At 55.0% G+C, this 10,188-nt stretch overlaps 1 protein-coding gene across 6 annotated transcripts in view; it reads left to right on the forward strand.

Annotated features, from left to right (window-relative positions):
- Positions 1 to 227: 227 nt before the first annotated feature.
- Positions 228 to 10,188, forward strand: part of BAHD1 (bromo adjacent homology domain containing 1) — a 24,872-nt gene continuing 14,911 nt past the window's right edge. Inside the window, exon 1 of one of the 6 annotated variants that reach the window (XM_081050079.1) lies at positions 228 to 551. In XM_081050079.1, the coding sequence (XP_080906205.1) occupies positions 356 to 551 (196 nt within the window). In that variant the 5' untranslated portion in view covers positions 228 to 355. Of the gene's footprint in view, positions 552 to 1,566; positions 1,868 to 1,949; positions 2,044 to 2,109; positions 2,134 to 10,188 lie in introns of those variants that run through there. The other 5 variants (XM_081050080.1, XM_081050084.1, XM_081050083.1 and 2 more) reach the window with 5 other exon arrangements.

Raw genomic sequence — 10,188 nt, forward strand, 5'->3', positions numbered from 1 at the left:
GCTGCCTACATATGAGTGCTTGAGTCTCAAGGTCTAGGAAAGGCTACACAGCATGTGGGGTGCAGGAAGAGCCTCTCAGCCACATTCCAAGACTGGGTTTCTCCTCCAGCCTAGGCAGCCGGTGCACTGGAGGTGCTTCTCTCTGCTGGAGGCAGTCCTCAGACCAGCCCCTCCCTGGGCTGCTTCCAGCGCTCTGGTGACTTGACACTACCCTTTTTGCTGCTGCTCCTTTTACCTCCCAAAGCTCTCCTCCCCCACCTGAATCGGAAATGAGGCTTTGTTCTGGGGTGGACTCAGCATTTCTCAAGAACCTACTATGTGCACGCACATCCAGTGCTGGTTGGAGTGAAGCCCTATGCAGGCTCTGGCGTTACAAGGTGCCCAAGACACAGCCCCTTCCTGCACCTCACAAGGACCTCCCACACCTCCGTGTGACCTCAGCCTGCTGTGCCCACCCACCCCGCTGACCCCGCGAGCAAGCTCGGGCTTGGAAAGGCACGTCTGTGGGTGTGAGACGGAGCCACAGCATTCGGGGACTAGCAGGAAGCCAGGTAAGTGTCCACGCTCGGTCCCATCCTGGCTTGGGGACGCGAGGGAGGGAGTCCAGCCTGGGCTGTCAGGCTGCCGCCCCCTCCCCCCCGCACGCTCCCGGGGAGAGCTCTGATGTTCCCTGCAGTGGTGGAAGAGGGTATGTGGGTGTCAAGGACTCACAGACCAGGCTCTGCTGTCAGCTGGAAATGGATGAGGGTTCCACACTTTGCTTCTGAGAAGGGTGGATTAGGAGCTGGAGTTGGGGGCGGTAGGTGAAGGGGAAAAGAGGAAAAAGAGATGCGGGTGAGGGGTTACCGAGCCAGGACCGACCTTGCTTGAAAGGAAAGGAGACGTGGCAGGCAGGGAAGTCGGAAAGATGAGGCAAGGGCGGGAGGGGCTTCTCAGCAGTCGGGGCCCTTTCGCTGGAGTCTGGGGCCCTTTCTGCAGAAAAGGGGGGTTGTCCTCGCTTGATTTTCGTCTGGTCTTCCCGAAGCTCTGCCCTGGGGGCAGCAGTCGATGGCGATGGTGGGGGTGTTCCTTAGTCCGCAGTTTTCTCCAGTAGGTGCTAGGGAGGAGAAGGGGAAAAGGGATGTAGAGGGGTGACGGCCAGGGCGGCGGCAAGATAAGATTTCTCGGGGTGGGGGGTAGCAGCTGGGGGATTGGGGCTTCAGGGTCGGGTCACCATGGGATACGGGCTTAGGCTCTGCAGACGAAGAGAAAACCCAAGAAGCCGGCAAAGAAAACCACCACCCGCCACCACCCTTGGCACCATACCCCTCCCCCCAGGCCCCACCACTCCCCGCACCGCCTCCCCCAGCCGCCTCGTGCTGCCCCCTGCGTTGGGACGACCGACCCACGGTTCTGATTGGTCGGAGACTGGGAGGGGGAGCCGAGAACCGGATTGGCTGGCGGGGCCAGCGCAGGGCGGGGCGGCTGATTGGCGGAGCTGGACGAGAGGCGCTCCGCTGATTGGTTGGGGACGAGGAAGCAGGAAGGAGGGCGGCGGAGGCTCCGCTCTCGGGGAGTTTGTGGGGGAACCGCGAGCGGCGTAGCGGATCCCGGAGCCCGGCCCCCGCTGCCCGCCCGTCCGGCTGCCTGCCCCGCCCGTTCGGCCCCCGCCGTCCGCCCGCCCGGGCCAGGCGCGCCCGCCCCCCCGACGGCCCCGCCCGGTCGCGGCCCCCGCTCCGCCCGCCCGGCCCCGGCCCCCAGGAGGAGGCGCTGACGCAGCAGCGTGGAGCCCGGGAATTGAGCGCCCCCGGGGGGTTCCAGCCGCCGGATTCCAGCCCGGCCGGGGCCTGCGGGCGCCCAGAGCCGCGCCGTCCGCGCCGCCGTCCTGGTGAGCTAAGGGCCGGGGTCGAGGAGGGGGGAAGGGGCGAGCGGGCTGGAGGGACAGAGCGAACGACGGAGGCAGGCGAATGAAGGGGCGAGGACCGGCCGCCCGTCAGCGCGCCCCACCGAGCGAGCCGCCGCCCCCGCCAGCCCGGGAAGGGACGGACGGACGACGCGAAGCAGGTGCGGCCGCCCGCTCGCTCGTTCGCGCCGCCTCCCTCCCCCAGGTCCGGCGCCACGGTCCCGCCATCGGGGAGCGCGGCACGCCTCGAGGTGACAGCCCCCCGGGGCCGCTCGCTTCGCCGGCCGGGGGCGGGGTGGGTGGCGGCCGCAGGGTGGCAGCTCGGCCGGGTGGCGGCGGCGCGGGCGTCCCGGGCCGCGGAGGGCGGGAGGACGCCGGTTGCTTGCTCGCAGCGGCGTAGCCGGCTCACCTCCGAGTGCGCGGGCGGCGAGGCCACGGCCCCCCCCCGCCGCGCCCCCTCCCCCATCGCGGTCCCCGAGGCAAGGGGCCGAGGCCGGGGGCGGCGCCGCGGGATCGCCCGCTCAGGGTTGGGGGCGCCCTCCCGCGCTGGGAGCTGACCGGTTATTGCTGGATGGGGGGCTGGGGCTGGGGGCCGCACTGAGGCGGGGGTAGTGTAGACCGGACCGGATCGGGCCGAGAGGAAGGGAGGCGCCGAAGACGGAAGGGAAGCGGTTCGAGGAGCCAGTGTGGGCCGCGGGAGGCCCGGCGGGGACAGTGCAGAGCGGCGGCCGAGTCCGAGGTGGGGCGGGGGGAGTCGAAGTTGTCAGACCGCCTCCAAGTGACAGCGGGACCCCGTGCTCGCGGCCCGGCCTGGTCCTGCCCTGCCCGCTTCGCCGCCGGTCCTCTGGGGCCGGGGGCCGGGTCAGGTCGGGCCCGAGGGGCCCGCTTAGCGGTGAAGCGCCGGACAAAGGCGGCGCCGGAGCGGGCGCAGGTGGTGGCGTCGGGGAGGGGAGCCGGTCCGAGCCACCCACCCTGAGGGGCGGGCGACCGGGCCGGACTCTGCCCCGGGGGTTGCGGGGGCCGGGGCGCCCGCCGGGAGCAGCTGCGGCACGGGTTCACCTCTCCAGTTGCGGATCGCCCCCAGGTTCTGGGAGGAGTGGGGTCGGCCCGGCCGGGGTGGAGGGGCACAGGGGCAGAGGTGAGTGTGCGCACGGAGGGCCTGGCTGGTGACGACCAGGTTGCCGAACTCACCGAGGCGACAGTCCGCTGAGCCACTCTAGAGCCTGCCAGGAATGGGGGGTTTCAGCAAGCAGTTTGCCCACTGGCGCAGGTTTAATCTCACCTGGGAGATCTCCTAGTTGCCCATTGTGGACAGTTTTAAGAGGGCAGAGACCCATTGGATGGGGGACTGGGAGACACCCCCTAAGTGTGTGTCAGCAATCGGTCCACAACTGCTTTCAGCACTTTTCTTTAGTTGAAGAAGGTCTCCACATAGGGAAATAAAATGGATTTATAAATTCAGGCAAGAATTTAATGATTACATGAAAAAGGTTTCCAGTCCTTTTCCTTTGTGCCACCTGAGAGACTTTCCTCTCTACCTTCCCCACCCCCATGTCTTCCGGAAAAAGGAGAAAACGACCCCATAGGGACCACATGTCCTGGAGGGACACTGCTGTCCTTGGCCAGCTGGAGGACACGTGGGAACCAGTGGCTTAAGCTGTGAGTGTCTTTAAACCCACCAGTGACCAGCTCTAAACTCGATGCTGTTTTCCCATTTGTAAAAACCCACTCAGAGTTCCCGTGTCCCCTCATGTGAACCCATAATGGAAGAATTGGGAGCACAAAGGCAGGGAGACTCCGGCTGTTTAGAATGTGGACTTTAGCTGATAACCTGGGTTGGAGTCCCACTTCAGGTAGGTGTTGGTTAAGAGCTTGGTTGGCTGTAATCTCACTCTGGGAAAGCCACCTCTCAGCTTTGCTTAGTATGGGCATTGAGTTCATTCATGGCCGCCCTCAATCCCCCTCTCCAGGAGGGTCTAGACCCCAGCCTGGGTGGAGTTGAGGCTTGTGGGAAAGAGTTATTACCTCATGCAGGAGACTAAAGTTTGTTCTTAGAGAATTTAATTGTATGTCTAAGATTCAGAGAATGATGAATCTCAAGGCCCTCCTGCCTTCGCTGGGTCTACACAGTGTGTGATTAATTAGGTGGCAGTAAGGAGGTGACTTGGTCTGGCCACTGGAATATAAAGGGGAATTGCCAAAACAATGGTTTCCCTCTTTGACAGGCTCTTACCTGGCAGGAGTCTGTCAGTCAGATCAAGTGTTTAGGAGGGTTTGCTCTGGAGCGTGTAGGCAGTGAAGAGGGTCTCGCCTTGATGTACCTCCCTCCTTTTCCTTTCTGTTGCCTTGCTGTCCCCTGTCAGGCCTGTGTTGTTGTCATGCTCTCCCTCCCCCTCCTGCTCCTCCGCTCCTTCTGATGCAGTCTGTACACAGCTGCTAGGTCATTCTTCCTAAAGCACTGTCACTCCCCACCGCAAACTTGCAGTGGCTGTCCTTTTCCCCGCAGTCGGACCTGAGACACATCCCCTCTGGCTCTCCTCTATCCATGCCATGCACATTTATCTCCCTGCATCTTTGTTCCTGCTGCTTTCCCCAGTTGTCCCCCATGAGGAGCCCCTTGCTTGCTTTCCTCCCCTCCACCCGAACCCTACTCATCCTTCCTCTCACTGTCACTCGGGCCATTCCACGCCAACATTGCTGGCCTCTGAGATTGTGACGCTGAATTTTACACCATGGTTTCGTCTTAAGTAGTTCTGTAGGTTGGAAGTTTCTTAAAGACGGGCATTATCAATGTTAAACCTCTGTGTGTGGGGAGGAGGGTGTGAATATTCTAGGGTTTCTGGTAGAGTGGTGTACACATTGTTTTTGTTAAATGAATGAATGCAGTTGGGAACAGAGGGGAAGCCTTCCCTTCCCCTTCCCCAGAAATCCTCAGGATGGAGTCCTTAGTGGTTTCCAGCCTTTTCTATCCAAGGTATATAGATAAGGCATGTTTGGGGTGCTTTAGCATGGGGAACAAATGAAATTTAGCTGTCAGAAATACCATCCTGATACACCATTCTTCATAGCTGGTGAAGAGTCTGTCCTGTGGATTGCTCACATGACACCATATAGACTTGAATTGGAAAAGGGCTGTAATTCTGTTTTCCTCCTATCCCACCAAACCATTCTCTCCACCCAGCTTTGCTGCTCTTATGCAATTTTCCTTGTTGTCCATGTTAAATGAATCCATATGTTTTATCTCCTCTCAATCCCGGGTGTAAATGAAGGAGAAAACACGGTTCTGAGAACAACAAAAAAGATTCCTGGGCCTGGCCTGTGAACGGTACTTTGGGGACTCGTGATGGAAGAGGTGTTTATAGGGGCATTGCTGCTGTAGGAGGCACTGTCAGCCCCACACTGGACCCATCAGAAAGGAAAGCTGTGATCCCAGCGCTCTCAGAACTTCCCTTTTTGTTTACCATCAACCCAGGACCATGGGGGAAATGGGAAAGGGGACTGGTGACTGGTGTGAGTCTAGACAGTGAAAAAATAAATTTCTGCATCCATCCTCTTTTCCCCAAACCTCCCTTTTGTGCCCCAGTTTGATGATTAATGGACCAGCATTTCCCTTCCAAGCGGGAAGGCCACCCCTCACAGTTGCCATGGCAATGTAGACCGCTCCCCGTCAATTAAAAAAAAAAATCCCCACACTTCTCTTCTTGCTTCTTCTACTGTAGCCGACTAGCTCCCTCAGAATGCAGCTCCTGGGTTCTGTCCTCAGCTGCTCAGGCTGTTTTTGCTGTGTGTCCTAGAAGCCAGTCCTTCCTCTCTTTCTGGGGTTTGTCTATGAGTTTCTTTACCTGGAGCAAATTGTGCTCCTCTTGGATCAGCAACCCCTGGAACACTTCTATGAAGAAACAGAGAAAATTACTATTTTTTTATTCACCTGCTATGCAAATTAAAAACCAGAAAGAGCCCTCTTCTATCTTTTCCTTTTGGGTTTTAAAAAAGAAATCCCCTCCACACCTTCTCTGGTATGTGGAGGTATAAGTTGGGGAGCATTTTTACATCCATAAAGGAAGTTTCAGTAAACCTGAAAGGAATACAACCTCCCAAAATACGTACTTTGCGTTGGGGTTCTTGGGGTTCTATGAGGATTTTCAATTTATTTATTTTCATTCCTCCCCACCTCTCTGTCCCCGCACTCAGAAGGCCTTGTGTATTTTCATTTTATCTGTTCTTATTCCTCTTGGCCTTGCGTCGGCGGCAACATCTGGCCTCAGCACCCTGTCGCAAGGTGAGTCATTAAAGAGAAAAAAAATTTTTAAGGGAAAAAAGTTTCTAGAATTGAGAAGTAGCCTGTGTTGAACTGAAGCTGCCAGGTTTATGGAGCATTATACAAATGGCCGCAACATTAAAGGGCCTCCTATTTATGAATGGGTTGTGAAGAATGTAAATAAAGCAGCATCTCTCAATGGGGAAGCATTTTACATAAGCACTACTACCCCAGCCCAAGTATTTATGGGAATTTGCTAGCACAGTCTGGCAAGACTCACTTCCTTTGTGACCTTGCCATTGTGCTGGGGACTTGGGGGGACAAGGAAAGTGTGCTTTGATACCTAGAGCAGACCCAGCATTCCTGCTCTGTGGGTCTCTGACCTTGACTTGATGGGCCCTCTCGGGGCTAGAAGTGTCTGTTCCATCTAAAAAGATGGGAAACACAGAGCGTCGTCAAGAGCTCGGTGATGGTTAGAAGCACAGGCTCCTGATGCTTGGGGTCCTGAGATTCTGCAGCTTTGGACCCTTTGGACTACTTCAGCCTCCCCAGGGCAGGGCACAGGGAGGACCTGGGGGGTGAAATCTGGCCTGGTTTTATGGGAGGCACCTCACTGGAGTAAAATGGACTGGTTTGAATTTCAGCTCCTTTATGTTTCCCTGCCCACCTCCTGGTCTGGCCACTAATGAGCAGTAAACTGGCTAGCAGTGGGAGGAGGAAGAGCGGCAGTGGGCAGCTGCGAGGCCGCAGGCTGCCTGCTCAGGGCCAGAGGACGAGCTGCTGAGCCCCGCGGGTGGGCTTGGTGCCCTGTGCTAGGCACTCAGTCTGGAAGCTGGGGACCCTGGGTGTGGTGATCAGGCAAAGTCATGTCCAGGACTTTGTATTGGGTCCCGGGAAGGATTTTCATCTAGATTTCATGTTTCCCGGTGGGAAACACCTGCAAGGATGGTTGGTTATTCGCCTGATTCCGTGTCAAACAGACGAACGAACAAACCAAACACACGGCCTTGAGGTCCTCTGCATGCCGGGTCCACCAGGCGTAAAAGAAGGGGTTTGTTTCTCAGCCCCTCCAATATGTGAAATGGGAACTGTTTTCCGAGGCACCATGACCAAGTTACCTGAGTGAAAAAAATGCCAAGAGACGCTTAGTTAACAGGCTGGATGCAGGCAGGAGCTGGGGGGGCTACATCATTTTTCTCATGTGTTTCTTTTCTAATGGATGATGGGGGGTGAGGTGCTTTGACGGCCCTCCATCCCCCCTGTTAAGGAGGTGGGACCTGTTGCATTTCTGTCTATCTTCACCCTGGGATCTCACCTGGGGTGGTACTGACCGCTCCTCCCTCTGCCCTTCTCCATGCCTGTTGGGCGCTCTACCCTCCCTACATGTAGCTCTTTCAGTGTCCTGCCTGCAGGGGAAGGGGTAACCCCCACTGAGGCCCATTTCCAACTACAACTACCTGTCTAAAAAGGAGAAAATTTGGTTTGTTAATCACAGTCTTATCTGGCCAAATGGTTTAGAGGTAAATGATTCGTTTTTAGAGGATCTTGATAGAAATCACGGGGAAGGTATTAGGGTGCTACTTGGTGCCAGGGTGTCATGACAGGTATGCCAGAAGGGAAGGGAAGATTCACATTTCTACTACAGGCTCCCCTCAAGAGTGAGGGGTGAGCTCTGCTGTGTGCCTGGAAGGGTTCACACAATTTAGACAGAATGTAGAAAAGAATTATAAAAATGACTTTAAGAAATGATCTTCAGAGAAAACTGAAAGCACTTAGATTTATTTGGCCCAAAGAAGAGAGGTAGCTAAAGGGCAGTTACTGTGCTTTGAACATTAAGACAGCTGTTTGGACTGGGACCAAATTTTGGTCTTCGTTGCAGTTCGGGCTGGAGGGCAGGATATTTTCACCTAATTCAAGAGATGTGTTTAGATGAGGGGGGGAAGTCTGTAGACTTCTGGATTTACTGTAAAATCAAGATAACATATCTTTGAAGCCCTTACCCCTTTCTAGGATATAAAATAAGTTTGTCTTAAAAGTGCCTGTAAGAGTTTATTGGGAACTTAGAGCAGACTTTTCTGTAGAAACAATTTGTAAAATTATGTTCCCTGGCCAGCCCACCAGTGTCATTTAATTGAAATACATCGTCAGTTCCTTTGTGGTGAAAAATCAGGAAACACTAATAATGTGTTAATGACAGTAGTTAAAACAACCCAGAAAAACAAAATATGCAAGTTTGTCTTGAATGTTGGTGACCCAGCAGCTGTCCTGTGTTGCCCTTGGGGGTGTGGATTTGGGATGGACCCCAGCTGCCCCGTCTCCACTCTCTAGTAGCTCGGGAGTGGGCATGTTCTTGGCCTCTCTCTGCATGTTTCCTCCTTTTTTGGTTGAAATGATAGCAACTACCTTGTGAGGTGGTTGTGAGGATGAATGAGAGTGAATGTAAAGTGTTTAGGGTGGCACCAGGCACATAGGTGTTTGACAAACGTGGCCATCCCGTCAGACATCCCGCTAGACTCAAGCCTCTGCAGTGGGTCAAGAATTCCTTGCCCTGCACATTTACGGGATCAGAGGACTGGGAACGCCAGCTCTGGTTCTTTGCTGCTGAGTTCACCGTAATATCTGTGACTGGTACAAGTGTGCCTCTAGTACCAGCCACCCTTGCTCGCTTAATGGTTTGAGGTAAGACGTGGAATGAGAGGAATACTTTCCTGAGCTAGCTAGGCAAATTGATAGAAGAAAGAAGACGGTAGTTAAAGAGGGTTGTGCTGTTTAAATATAAGAGATTCCCTAAAGTAGGGTCTTAAAGAGTAATTTTTGCTCCAAAGCTGCATTAGAGCTGATTGTCCAGCTAGGTCTTATTCTCAGGGAAGCATGGTATTATATGGGCTAGGGCAGGTAGGCAGGCAGATCTTCATTCATTCAACAAGCTCTTATTAAGACCCGGGGGTGGGATTTAGTGGTAAGGAAAGCAGAGTGTGCCTGACCCCACGAGCGCGCATCCTACTGGGGGAGGCACTAATCACTTAATTAATTAGTTAGCTGTAAGCTGTTCTGGGTGCCCTGCTCTGGTACGGTCTGCATTGTGGTTTTGCTCATCCTGGTGGAGCGTTGGGAAGGACTGGTCTTAGGACTTGTTACTCATGGCCCCGTCACTCAGGTCAGCACTCTTCTGTGGGGGCTGACGGCAGAGCTGCCATCTCAGCCTGGCTGGCCAGTTTCTCCTGTTCAGGACAAGAGATAGCACCTCCAGTCTTGGCAAGCCATCTTAGAAATCTAAGTTGTTGGTTCCTGGAGTGTCCTAATGGTTGAACCAGCACATATCCTTTGCCACTCCTGGGCAGGTGCCTGGAGCAGGCTGCTGAGCTGTTGTCATGGTTTTTGAAGAATGGTACATCAGTAACACAAGGTTTCCACCTAGTTCTGCTGAGGGGCCTGTTGCTCAGTTTTGGGGAGCCCAGCCCTATTCCTGTTTTACTGTGTTTCCCCCAAAATAAGACCGGGTCTTTTGTTAATTTCTGCTCCAAAAGACGCATTAGGGCTTATGTTCAGGGGATGTCATCCTAAAAAATCATGCTAGGGCTTGTTTTCTGGTTAGGTCTTATTTTCGGGGAAACACAGTATTTCTCCCACACTATAACTGCCCAAAGCAAATAATGCTCGAGTAGATTTGCTTCTGGCTAAGCCTGGGCACGTGGGAGTCTGGGTGGGGGGTTCTGAGGGAGCCTTAGCCCAGAGCTCCCCGGTCCCCGTCCTGGAATCATCCTGCACGGAGCCAGTAGGGCTGCATCTGGGGAAAGGTGCATTTAGTTGTCTCCTGACTCAAGACTTCAGCTTTTGTCTGTTGCCCTTTTCTGTATCTAAACGTTTGTGAAGTGAATTTCTCAGAGTGCTGCCCACTTCCTACTGGGCTTTTGTTCCCTCAGTACACCTGTCATGAAGGGGGCCCATGGTGAGTGTCTGAAATTCCTGCTCAAGTATGTCCTCTGGGAAGCTCTCTTGGAGGCCGAGGTCTCTCCTTGACACTCCGAGGGCTCCATCACAGCCCGTC

This window comes from Rhinolophus hipposideros (assembly GCF_964194185.1).
Source record: "Rhinolophus hipposideros genome assembly, chromosome: 5".
In the NCBI taxonomy this organism is placed as follows: domain Eukaryota; kingdom Metazoa; phylum Chordata; class Mammalia; order Chiroptera; family Rhinolophidae; genus Rhinolophus; species Rhinolophus hipposideros.